Consider the following 13,478-nt stretch of genomic DNA (forward strand, 5'->3'; position numbering starts at 1 on the left):
GAAGCATGTATGTCAGGCATGGTGCTAGAAGAGTATCGAGAGATATATTTTGATTCACAGGCCGGCAGAGAGAGACTCTGTGCCTGACACGGGCCTTTGACATCTCAATGCCCGTCTTCCGTGACACATCCCCTCCCACAGAGATATACCTACTCCAGGAATGCCTCATCTCCTACTCTTCCCCAAAGCATCTACCAACTGATGACCAAAAATACGAATATGTGGACCTATTACCCTATTCTTATTGAAAGAACAACATCTCCTCTTTTATACTCTTTCTCCGTACCATGCTCAAACTCAGCACACTTCTTTCATTCCTGCTTTGTCACTGTCCCAAAAAGTAATCATGGTTTTTTCTTTAGGCCTCATAGAGAATCTGAGCTTTTGGACTCTCATACATATAAGTTTCCTCTCTACATATAGGCTTCTTCTGCATCTCTTCACCTATTCATGTTGTATCCATCAGAGTCTGTTTCTCTCTATCTTTGCTGGGGTTTTTTGTTTGTTTCAGTTTTAGAGTATTCTCAACTAGTTGGGTGTCATAGTCCTCTTCTCCCTCACAAAATGCAAATTATGCATCTGATCATAGTGTGTATGCACTCTTTATTTGGTTAATCAAATAAATTTTTAATGTCAATATTCTTAGGTCCATTTCATCTTGATTGATAAAGTGAATCACAAAGTAATCTTTCAGCTGCCAGAATTTTAGAAACAGAGTCATGGAAGACGGCTGAATATGCACAATTTGAACAATGCATGAATCTACTTAACACCCCTTCTCACTATGGCAGTCCAACCCTGGGCTGGACGCAGGGACTTCTAATCCAGAACATACATCACTCCTTATCATGGAACAACCCTGACGAGTTACACGGAGAAGGCAGGCAAGGAACACCAATACAATAAGATTGTCTAACAGAAGGATTTCAGATGAATATAATTCTGAAACCCTTTTCAAGCAGCCTTAATTGTTTTTGTGTCCAATCGATTCATGTGTACTCTCAGAATTACCTTTGCATCCCTGAAGGATCCTTAAAAACAGCCTTTAAATCAGGCTTGTATTGTCCTTTCCATTTAAAAAATCTTGTCTTTTTTGTTAGCTTGTTTTTTTGTTTTGTTTTGTTTTGTTTTGTTTCCCCCACTGAGAAGCCACAATTCCTAGCTTCTGCACGACTCAGATCTGCTAAGTCAGTTGGGATTCATTCATCTGCTACTTAGCCTGTAAATTTTAGTTGCTGCTTCCTCCCCTGTTCTAATTTTTTTCCTTCAAATACTGTCCTTCCAATGTGTTTACATAGAACTTTTAGGAGCTTAATTTGGAAAGTATTCTGGAATATGTGAGTGTATATGCCTCCTGTTTTATTCCTTAATCATAATCATGCACATCTGCCCGTCTGTCTCGTTCACCCTGTAAGTTTTTGCTTCCAAGCCACCCTCCCCAGTACTGTCCCAGATTTGCTGTCTCTTTCACTCTTCTGTTCTTTTAACTTTAGACCTTCAGGTCACAAGAAAGGAAGTTTGGACTCTTATCATTCAGGCTAAGACTTTTACACTGCTTTATATCCTGGTACAAAAGCAGTTAAAAAGAGAAGCCCAGGGGTTGGGGATTTATCTCAGTGGTAGAGCGCTTGCCTAGCAAGCGCAAGGCCCTGGGTTCGGTCCCCAGCTCCGAAAAAAAGGAAAAAAAAAAAAGATAAGCCCAGATCAAGAAAATATGCAATCATACTTTGCATGAAATGAAGGAAGAGTAAAATCTACAAGGAAATATACAGATTTCTCACTCAAGAGGGTACAGCGAGCTCATAATAAGAAAAGCCCACAGTTCCAAACTCATGGTAATTGTGGATAAGACATAAAAGGTCAACTGAAAAAGGGCATTAGCCCTTGACAAAACAGATTAACAAGAAGACCAGATAATTATCTCCGTGCTGAAGTATCAGGCTCTCTGCTCTAAAAGGAAACTACGGTAAACAGCATTCAATCTCCCAAAAGGCAGAGCGTTCCAAAGGTAGTTTGTGTAAAATGCTGGTCATAGGCTATGCTCATTGCTTAGTGTGACGGTGCTTACAAATTCACTAACCCTTATCTTAGGTCGTACAGAAATAATGAAGGGGAAAAGGAACACTGGTAAATCAGAAGCTCTGCCAGGGTCTTTGGCTCTGACCAGGTACAGGCTTATGGGGTGAGGACACAGATACGTCCGGGCCTCATAACTTGGAGACGACTTTACCCAGGCGCTGAGTAGACCTCCCAAATGCCAAGGACGATTCCTGTAAAATGAACTTGAATCTAACCACTGGCTGGCATTTGGAAGTGTAGTTAGGAGTGGAAAAATCTGATGGATTGGTTTCTTCTGACAAATTGATTTCCTTCTACCAAACTTCTACCTTGGAGAGAAGCAAAGCTAGACGAGTTGACTACTACTTTTTAGAAAATGATTCTTGTCAATTTTTAATGTTTGAAATCTGTTTGTCAACTTAGATAATCGTGGGAATTTTTTTTTTTTGCTAAACAAACTGAAAGTGGGCCTGATGATTATTGTTATGCTATAAAGGGTTAGACAGTGCACGTGTGGAGAGTGGAGGGAGTTAGTATTTATTACATGAGATGGCTTATTAACTAGAAGAATTGGCTTTGGTGTCAGGTTTCAAAAACTCTGCTCAATGAGTGACCTTAGATGAGGTGCTCAATCTGTCTTTTTCCTTTTTTTTTTTTAACTACTTACTTAAACATTTTATTTAAAAACAACTAAAACACACAAAACAACCATGTGATATTTGTGGTTATAATAAATAATACTTGTTTTTTAAAATAAGTATTTAACTTGGGAGGATGTTATTTATTTATTTTTCATTTTTTAATCAGATATTTTTTATTTGCATTTCAAATGTTATCCCCTTTCCTGGCTTCTCATTCATAAACCCCCTATCCCACCCTCCTCCACCCTATTTTATGAGGGTGTTTCCCCACCCATCCTTCCCAATTACCTGCACTGACCCCTCTACAGTAGGGGGTCCAAGGGCTTCTCCTCCCATTGGTGCACAACAAGGAAAGGTCATCCAGAGACTGCCCCTCCTGGGTATCCGTCCAATATACATACAGTCACCAAATCCAGACACTATTGGGGATGCCAAGAAGTGCATGGTGACAGGAGCCTGATATAGCTGTCCCCTGAGAGGCTCTACCAGAGCCTGACCAATACAGAGGTGGATGCTCTCAGGCAACCATTGGACTGAGAACAGGGTCTCCAATAGAGGAGGTTAGAAAAAAACTGAAGCTGAAGGGGTTTGCAACCACATAGGAAGAACAACAATATCAACCAACCAGACACCGCAGAGCTTTCAGGGACTAAATCTCCAACCAAAGAGCACACATTGAGTGATGGCTCCAGTTGCATATGCAGCAGAGGACGGCCTTGTCGGGCATCAATGGGAGGAGAGGCCCTGGGTCCTGCGAAGGCTGATGCCCCGGTGTAGGGGATGCCGGGTGTCAAGGAGGGAGGGAGTGGTTGGGTGGGTGTGGGAGCAGCGTCATAGAAGCTGGGTGGGGGGTGGCCTAGCCGGTTGCCGGAGGGGAATCCAGGAATGGGGATAACATTTGAAATGTTAATGAAGAAAATATCCAATAAAAGAAAAAAATCTATAAAATGAAAATGTTTTACAAATGTCGCTTTATCACTACTTTGTAATTTCTAGAATGCATTGCATTCTGATTTAGCTAAGACAAACTATGTAATAGAATTCGTTTCCTTTTAATATGGAGATTATATTTCTTATGTACAGTGATTATAATTTTATCAAAAAGGTTAGGAAAAGATTAGACTCATGTTTTTGCTAGATGGCTGATGTTAGACAACTCAGCAGCCCTCTTTCTTTATCAGGCTTCTCCTAGAAAAGTAAGGAAAAATCTTCTCTTCTGTAGAATGGAAAATAGACAATCTGAAACAAATTTTAATACAATATTGTTCTGTTGATATAAAATTCTGGCAGTAGGGTACCGAGTGTATTCATAATCCTAGTGCTTTAAATTTTAGGCATGAAGACCTAGAATTCGAGCAGTGTTCAGTACATCGTCTCTAGTCAAATAGCAGCCACACAGTTGACGGTAGCCAGTGAACGACTCCCTGCCGTGAAGGACTCGCCAGTTGTCTATAAATAGTACCTGTGAACGTATGAAAAAAAGCAAATAAACAATTAGAACAAGAGCAGATCCTAGGGAATCTAAGTCAGATTAAGCTTTAGATTGTTCTACGGGTCACGTTTGGTAAAATATTTTTTCTTTTGAAGATAACCAGATTAAAGGGAAAATAAGATCTGTCTAACCTTGCAGCAGCCTAAATAGCAATTAAAAAGAAAATAGTGTTTATAAGCTCTGTGTACCCAAGGAACTTACATTATTTAAGAAACCATCTTTCCTTCAAAGTAAATCAGGAAATTGGTTTCTTTATCTGCAATCCTCAGTTTATACATTTTACATAGCTGAAGCCATTCTGATCCAACTTGAATCCTTTTCATCATTAAAATAAGTGTCTCTGATGTCTGGAGATCCAAGTGGTGGCTGCTTTCAATCACCAGGGAGTAACCGGCAGGACCAGGAATCATAAGAGAAATCTTTTCGCTTTGTAACACGGTGACACATCTTAAACAAATTTTGTATAGAAAGCTTCCTTGATGCGTCTTTACAGCATTTGGGACCTACCTTTCCAGGCTTCAGTTTGACCCAAAGTTCATTCTCAGGCCTTCGCAGTTCAGTCGTCAGGGTCCGGTGTGCTGCATACCAACGGCGGACAACGTCATAAGGCACGGTGTTGATGACAGCCCTGTCGTAGTTGTTGTACCTGAGATGGAACCATGAGAAATAAAGATCGCAGACGCCTGATAGAGACATTGACTGCTTCTCGAACTCCTCTAGATAACGCTTTCTCTGTGTTTTTACTGTTAGTTCGAACCTTGAAATGACAACGAATCAAGTTACTCTTAGGAATACAGCGCCAGAGAAAGGAAATCCCACCATCTGCTGGTCACATTTTGTTTTTCTTTGGAGTCTTTCGGGGACAGGGAGTCAAAGTTAAGTTCCAGCTGATTTCTCCCATCTCAGGACATGGTTGGTTTTTCTGTTTGTTTGTTTGTCTGTCTTTTTTTTTTATTTTTTAGGATATGGTATTTTATCTGATGTGTGTTTCCTGGAATAAGTACTTATTGATCAAAGTGCAATGAAAACATCAGGGGAGGATTGAACTTTTTACACTAAACTAAGAAAGACAATATAAGTTGTATAAACAAAGGTATCTTTAAAATATACAGAATGAGATAATTCCACAAATATTTTCCTTTGTGGGAAAAATACTAGATATAACCTAGTAGACAGTTTTACTCAGAGGTCTTCATTCAGTCTGTTAATTCACTTAATATTAGCAAATACATGAGCACCTCTATTGCCAAGGAATTTATTAGGATGTGATGCGACATGGCCTGAGCTCTTTTGGAAGTTTATATCCTACTGAGGATGCAAAGATATAAATGCAACAAATACATAAATAAGATAATGTCAGCGAGTTACATACATTGTGTGCAAATACAGCAACACGTGTTTAAAGGCAATTAAAACTTGTTTTTGAATGCTGAAGGAATTTTTTGAGAAGTGACACTGGGACTGGTGCCTGTATGAATAGAAATCAAGTATATGACAAACTGAAGAAAGTGCGGTCTAGCCAGAGAGAATAGCAAATATGAAGAATTGGGATAGAAATCATTCTATTATGTTTACAGATCACCAAGCAGGCCATGTGGCTTGTGCTGAGTAATCAAGGAGAATTGTACTTGAAGGAATGAAATAGAGTAAGTAGACTGGGGCAAGATTTTATATATATATATATATATATATATATATATATATATATATATGTATATGTAGTTATGGAGAGAATGGTAAAGCCTTGGACTTGATCTGCGTACCGTGAGGGCCACTGAAAATTATTTACTAAGATAACGTTTTTTCGTCCGGGTGTAGTATGCATTACCTCTCTTGCTAGCATAAAGAGACAGAAGCAGGTGGAACTCTTTCAGTTTGAGGCCAGCCAAGGCAAGGCTACACAGTTGTACCCTGTCTAAAAGAAAATATAATGTATAAGAAAATATAATGTATTTCTATTTTGGATAAGGGAAATTAGCTTTTCGCTGAAGTATAACATATGCAGGAATGTACACAAACAAATCTTGATGAATTTTCATGTTGGGATGGCATTCATGTCACTACTAATGAGATATAACAATTATTGCTACAACACTGTGACATTTTCTTGAGCCCCTTTCCAGTTACATTGTTTATCCTACCCAAAGGTAACGGCCATCCTGATTTCTGTCACTAAAAATTATTTATAAAAAGTTTTATATAAATGGAATCATATGGCATCTTCTTTTTCTGTCTGCATTCTTTCATTTAATGTTGCAGCTATAAAATTCATCATTTAGTAGTAGTTACTCATTACTTGTGCTGTATGGAACTTAATTGCATGATTATTCCATAATTTATTAATTGTACTTTTACTGAATATTTGACTTGTTTTCACTTTGGAACTGTTTTATAAGTAGAGCTTCCATGAACAGTCTATTGTATATCTTGGTAAATGTATGTACTCATTTTGCTTGGTATAACTTAAGAATAGAATTTCTGGGTTGCAGGGTATGTATATTGTCAGATTTTAGTAGATATTGTCAAAGGTCTTCCTTTCAAAGAAAAACAAATTTTCTCTTCAAGATATCAGATGACATTTGTTGAGTTTGGTATGGGACATAATCAGAACCAATATTCTTTTTTCCCATATGTGAAACAAACTCCAGCTTAGTAGGCCTGCAGGACTACAACCGTAGAATCAAATGAAGGACCATAATGAATGATGCTTTCTTTCAGGCTTTTAGGAGCCATGGTCTTATAAAGAAGACAGTGAGGGAGCAGTCTTCAATAGGGTGTTGATATTCAATGTCATTTCTAGAGACTTCTGGTTCAAATTATTTGGTATCTGTATAAATACTCTTTCATTGGCTTATTTTACCATCAGAGAAGGAAAACTGTTCTTAACCCCCTTTTATACATAAGGCAATAGAAACTTGGAAAAAGTAAATCTGTCCCGGCTTACTATAAGGTAATTGGATTTCTCTAATATTTTACTTGTTGCTAATAGCATCGTGGAGAAAGAACTATCCAATTCCTGTGAACTTTCTCAGAAGGCCATCCTGAAAAAGTAGCTATTATGGTAGCTAAAAATTAGTACAACTGACAGCACCAAGTATTGGCCAGAACTGGGGCAGATGCAACTACAATCCATTCTTTATAAAGATATAAAAATGGTATAACATGTTATTTACTGAAACTAAACATTCCTGGACTCTGTAACATATCAGTGCGATTCTGTAATAATTAGCACTGATTATCAACTTGACACAATCTAGAATCACCTAAGAGACAAAAACTTCTGGTCAAATATCTGAGGGCGTTTCCAGAAAGGAACAGCTGAATAGAGAGGACCCTCTTTGAATGTGGGTGTCACTATTTCATGGATTGAATACGAAGGAGAAAGTGGGCTGAGCACCAGCATCCACATCTGATCCCTGACAGTTTGTTGTAACCTGCTACCAAGTACATAACTCTTCAACTATGAGCCATAGGAAACCTTTCCTTCCCCGAATTGCTTTTGTTAGGAATTCTGTCATAGCAATGAGAAAAGTAATTAATACAAATCCATATGTATTTGATAGAAATAAAAATATATGCACAAAGGTACTTTTATGGGAACTTTTATGGAAATTTCAATCATAATGAAACCAAACTAGAAACAAATTGTAGTTATTTTTTGAAAGAAAGAAGGAAAGAAAGAAAGACAGACAGACAGACATGGTAGTTTCCTTTGGAGGTACATATGCAGGGTTTGATTGTAAAATAGAAAAGTACTTCCTCTATTTAGGATAATGTTACTTATATATTGATATAGATCCATGCCACAGAAATATATTCATTTTTCAAACCTCCATGAATGTCTTAGTTTGGGTTTTATTGCTGTGAAGAGAGCATGACAAAGGCAATTCTTAAGGGAAACATTTAACTGGGGTTGGCTTACAGTATCAGAGGTTTAGTTCATTATCATCAAATCAGGAAGCATGGCAATATCCAGGCAAGCATGGCAGTGGAGAAGAAGTTGAGAATTCTACATCTTTATCCAAAGGCAGCCAGGAAAGAATGACTTCTAGGTAGCTAGGAGAAGGGCCTTGAAATTCACTCTTGAAGTGATACACTTCCTCCAACAAGGCCACACCTACTCAAACAAGGCCAAACCTCCTAATAGTGCCATGTCCTGGGTCAAACATCCTCAAGCCACAATAACTTTATATTCAACATTTTAGAACAACACTATATGTACTTTCCAGAACTCAATTTTATATAGAAATTGAAATATTTAAGTGGAAAATATGTATACTTATACAATATACTTTAAAATACTTCAAAAAGCTTTCAGTTCCTGTCTGCGCCCAGAGCTGACCCTGTGCCATGGCTCTCCGTGCCCAGATCCTGCCTGGAGAGAGCTGGTCTCCCAGGAGTGCTGACACACAGGCTTACAGGAGGGCCGAGCCACTGTCAGAGACAGCAAGACCAGCTAACACCAGAGACAAGTAGATGAAAAGAGGCAAGTGAAGGAACCTAAGCAATAAAAACAAAGGACACTTGGCATCATCAGAACCCAGTTGTCCCACCACAGCAAGTCCTGGATACGCATACACTGGAAAATAAAGATTATGATTTAAAATCACATATCATGATGATGATGGAGGACTTTAAGAAGGTCATAAATAACTCCCTTAAAGAAATACAGGACAACACAGGTAAACCAGAAGTAGCCCTTAAAGGGGAAACACAAAAATCCCTTAAAGAATTACAGGAAAATACAACCAAACAGGTGAAGGAATTGAACAAAATCATCCAGGATCTAAAAATGGAAATAGAAACAATAAAGGAATCACAAAGAGAGACAATCCTAGAGATATAGGAAAGAGTTCAGGAGTCATAGACACAAGTATAAACAACAGAATACAAGAGATAGAAGAGAGAATCTCAGGGGCAGAAGATACCATAGAAAACAGTGATACAACTTTCATAGAAAATGTAAAATGCAAAAAGCTCCTAGCCCAAAACATACAGGAAATCCAGGACACGGTAAAAAGATCAATCCTAAGGATAATAGGTATAGAAGAGAGTGAAGACTCCCAGCTCAAAGGGCCAGTAAATATCTTCAACAAAATTATAGAAGAAAACTTCCCTAACCTAAAGAAAGAGATGCCCTTAAACATCAAGAACCCTACAGAACTCCAAATAGATTGGACCAGAAAAGAAATCCCTCCTGTCACATATTAATCAAAACACCAAACACACAAAAAGAAAGAATATTAAAAGCAGTAAGAGAAAAAGGTCAAGTAACATATAAAGGCAGACCTATCAGAATCACACCAGACTTCTCACCAGAGACTATAGAAAGCCAGAAGATCCTGGGCAGATGTCATACAGACCCTAAGAGAACACAAATGCCAGCCCAGGCTACTGTATCCAGCAAAACTCTCAATTAACATAGATGGAGAAACCAAGATATTCCATGACAAAACCAAATTTACACAATATCTTTCTACAAATCCAGACCTACAAAGGATAATAGATGGAAAACTCCAATACAGGGAGGGAAACTACACCCTAGAAAAAGCAAGAAAGTAATCTTGCAACAAACCCAAAAGAAGAGAGACACACAAACATAATTCCACCTCTAAAAACAAAAATAACAGGAAACAACAATCACTATTCTTTAATATCTCTTAACATCAATGGACTCAATTCCCCAATAAAAAGACATAGACTATCAGGCTAGATAAGGAAAGAGAACCCAGAATTTTGCTGCATACAGGACACACCTCAGTGACAAAAACAGACACCATCTCAGAGTAAAAGGCTAGAAAACAATTTTCCAAGTAAATGGTGTGAAGAAACAAGCTGGAGTAACCATTCTAATATTAAATAAAATCGACTTTCAACCAAAAGTTTTCAAAAACGGAAGGCAGGACACTTCATATTCATCAAGGGAAAAATCCACCAATGTGAATTCTAAACCTGAATGTCTATGCTCCCGATGCATAAAAGAAACCTTATTAATGATCTAAGCACACATTGCACCTCACACAATAAGAGTGGGAGACTTCAACACCCCACTCTCATCAATGGACAGATCATGGAAACAGAACTAAACAGAGACACAGAGAAACTAACAGAAGTTATAAACCAAATGGATTTAACAGATATCTGTAGAAGATTTCAACCTAAAACACAAGAATATACCTTCTCCTCAGGACCTCATGGTACCTTCTCTAAAACTGACCATATAATCATTCAAGAAACAAGCCTCAACAGGTACAAGAAGATGGAAATAATCCCATGCATCCTATCATCAGATCATCACAGACTAAGGCTGATCTTCAATAACAAAAACAACAGAAAGTTCACATATACGTGGAAGCTGAACAATGCTCTACCGTGATAACCTGGTCAAGGAAGAAATAAAGAAAGAAATGAAAACTTTTCAGAACTTAATGAAAATGAAGGCACAACTACCCAAACTTATGGGACACAATGAAAGCTGTGCTAAGAGGAAAACTCATAGCTCTGAGCGCCTGAAGAAAGAAACAGGAGAGAGCATATGTCAGCAGCTTGAGAGCACACCTAAAAGCTCTACAACAACAACAAAAATATACTCAAGAGGAGTAGAAGGCAGGAAATAATCAAATTCAGGGCTGAAATCAACCAAATAGAAACGAAAAGGATCATACAAAGAATCAACAAAACAAGGAGCTGGTTCTTTGAGAAAATCAACAAGATAGATAAACCCCTACCCAGACTAACGAGAGGACACAGAGACTGTGTCCAAATTAACAAAATCAGAAATGAAAAGGGAGACATAACTACAGATTCAGAGGAAATTCAAAAAACCATCAGATCTTACTATAAAAGCCTATATTCAACAAAACTTGAAAATCTGCAGGAAATGGACAATTTCCTAGACAGATACCAGGTACCGAAGTTAAATCAGGAACAGATAAACCAGTTAAACAACCCCATAACTCCTAAGGAAATAGAAGAAGTCATTAAAGGTCTCCCAACCAAAAAGAGCCCAGGTCCAGACGGGTTTAGTGCAGAATTCTATCAGACCTTCATAGAAGACCTCGTACCAATACTATCCAAACTATTCCACAAAATTGAAACAGATGGAGCACTACTGAACTCCTTCTATGAAGCCAAAATTACTCTTATACCTAAACCACACAAAGACCCAACAAAGAAAGAGAACTTCAGACCAATTTCCCTCATGAAAATCGATGTAAAAATACTCAATAAAATTCTCGCAAACTGAAGAATCCAAGAGCACATCAAAACAATGATCAAGTAGGCTTCATCCCAGGCATGCAGGGATGGTTTAATATACGGAAAACCATCAACGTGATCCACTATATAAACAAACTCAAAGAAAAAACCACATGATCATCTCATTAGACGCTGAGAAAGCATTTGACAAAATTCAACACCCCTTCATGGTAAAAGTCCTAGAAAGATCATACAGATCTTTCCCTTGCTTGGTTAGAGTCACACCAAGGTGTTTTGTATTGTTTGTGACTATTGTGAAGGGTGTCGTACAGGGGTGTCTGTAATCTAAGAGCAGGAGCTGAAACAGGGGCATTGAGGAGTGCTTGCTCCTCGTGGTTTGCTTAGTCTGCTTTCGGGACCACCAGCCCAGGGATGGAGCAACCTACAATTGGCTGGGCCCTGCCCCATCGATCACTAATTAAGAAAAAGCCCTCAGGCTTGCCCACGGGCCAATCTTATGGAAGCATTTTCTTAATTAAGGTCCCTCCTCTCAGATGTCTTCTAGCTTGTTTCAAGTTGACATAAAAACTAATCATGACAGACGGACAGAAAAATGGAGGGTTCCATGATAAAACAAGAATAGGAATATTTTCATGGTGTAATTAGGTTGCAGGGTGAGGTTTTTCCACATTAAATGCTTTTTTTTTATTTTCCATTTTTTAAGGTGTGCATAGTAAAATACTGTACATACTTCTTATTTTATGTGGTGAGTATACAAGAGATGACTGAAGGGAAGTGTTTCTTGGAAGAACTTATCCAAGAAAAGTGAATTACTATTGACATAATTCCTTCCACCTAAGAAAGTAAAGAGCAGAGATGGCGACTTATTTTTAACAATGAGTATGGTAGATATTATTATTGAAACTCAGAAATTCATGATAAATAGGTTAAGTGGCTTGGTCAAGGCCATAAATCATTGATTGACAGTCACAATTTGACCTTTTCTGTACTACATCAAGTTACCTTCTACAGCTTTCTCCCTTACTTTCACCTAGTACTATCATCTGATATGCTCTATGTTTGCTTTTTTAAAATAAAATAGCCCTTTTTACTAGAATGAAAATTCTATGAAAGCCATAATGTTTTCACAATTACATTTTTGGAATCACAATCGGTGCCTGCGTCTTTGTGGACACTCAACAAGTTTTTGTGGAAGAACAGTGCACTGTAGAAGTTAGCTTAAGTGGAAGTAAAATTACATAAAAATATTGGTGGCAACATGGAAAACAACTTAAACTTAAAGCAATGCAGTTTTTCTCAGGCAGAATCTGTGTAGAAAACATGAGCTGTGTGAGTTGAAGCTACCACGGTAAGAAGGGCTCAGGGCATCTAGAATTGTATAAGTTATAAGAATAATTTGGGTTTTTAGGAAGATAATAAGTGGATAAGGATCTTTTTTTTAAGTTGTTGGTATTTTGTTTGCTTGTTTTTCAAGACAAAGTTTCTGTTGTGTAACATCCCTGACTGTCCTGGAGCTCACTCTGTAGCCCAGCCTGGCCTGGAACTCTGAGATCCCCCTGCCTCTGCACCTGAATGCTGGGATTAAAGGCGTATCCGGCCTGACCTTGATTTCTTGATTCAAAGCTGAGAGAACCAATCCCTGAAAAATATTCCTATGACCTTAACACATGGGCAGTGGCTATATATTTTTCCCTCACACATAAATGCACATATATAATTATATAATAAAGGATTGGGGACTTAGCTCAGCGGTAGAGCGCTTGCCTAGCAACCGCAAGGCCCTGGGTTCGGTCCCCAGCTCCGAAAAAAAAAAGAAAAAAAAATTATATAATAAATACAAGTTTAAAAGATTTCTCTAGTTACAGCATACAAAATGGATAAAAAAGGTGAAATCAATGGTTCTATGTAGAAGTGATAATGGTCTCACGTAGGAAGTGGCACTGCTGATAGGAAGCACTGGCTACACTGAGGAAAAATAGGTCAATGCAGTTACATTGGTTGTATAGTATGAGGGATATGAACAAGTTGAAGGTAGCTTTTGGTCTTTTGTTTGGGCAATTCAGCGGATT

General features: G+C 38.1%; 1 protein-coding gene across 1 annotated transcript in view; it reads right to left on the reverse strand.

Moving 5' to 3' along the window:
• Positions 1 to 3,732: 3,732 nt before the first annotated feature.
• Positions 3,733 to 13,478, reverse strand: part of Tmlhe (trimethyllysine hydroxylase, epsilon) — a 42,932-nt gene continuing 33,186 nt past the window's right edge. Inside the window, exons 7-8 of the mRNA XM_032888753.1 lie at positions 4,699 to 4,837; positions 3,733 to 4,161 (exon numbers count right to left, since the gene is read on the reverse strand). Coding sequence (XP_032744644.1) covers positions 4,030 to 4,161; positions 4,699 to 4,837 — 271 coding nt within the window. The 3' untranslated portion in view covers positions 3,733 to 4,029. The remainder of the gene's footprint in view (positions 4,162 to 4,698; positions 4,838 to 13,478) is intronic.

Source organism: Rattus rattus, chromosome 18 (genome assembly GCF_011064425.1).
Source record: "Rattus rattus isolate New Zealand chromosome 18, Rrattus_CSIRO_v1, whole genome shotgun sequence".
Classification (NCBI taxonomy): domain Eukaryota; kingdom Metazoa; phylum Chordata; class Mammalia; order Rodentia; family Muridae; genus Rattus; species Rattus rattus.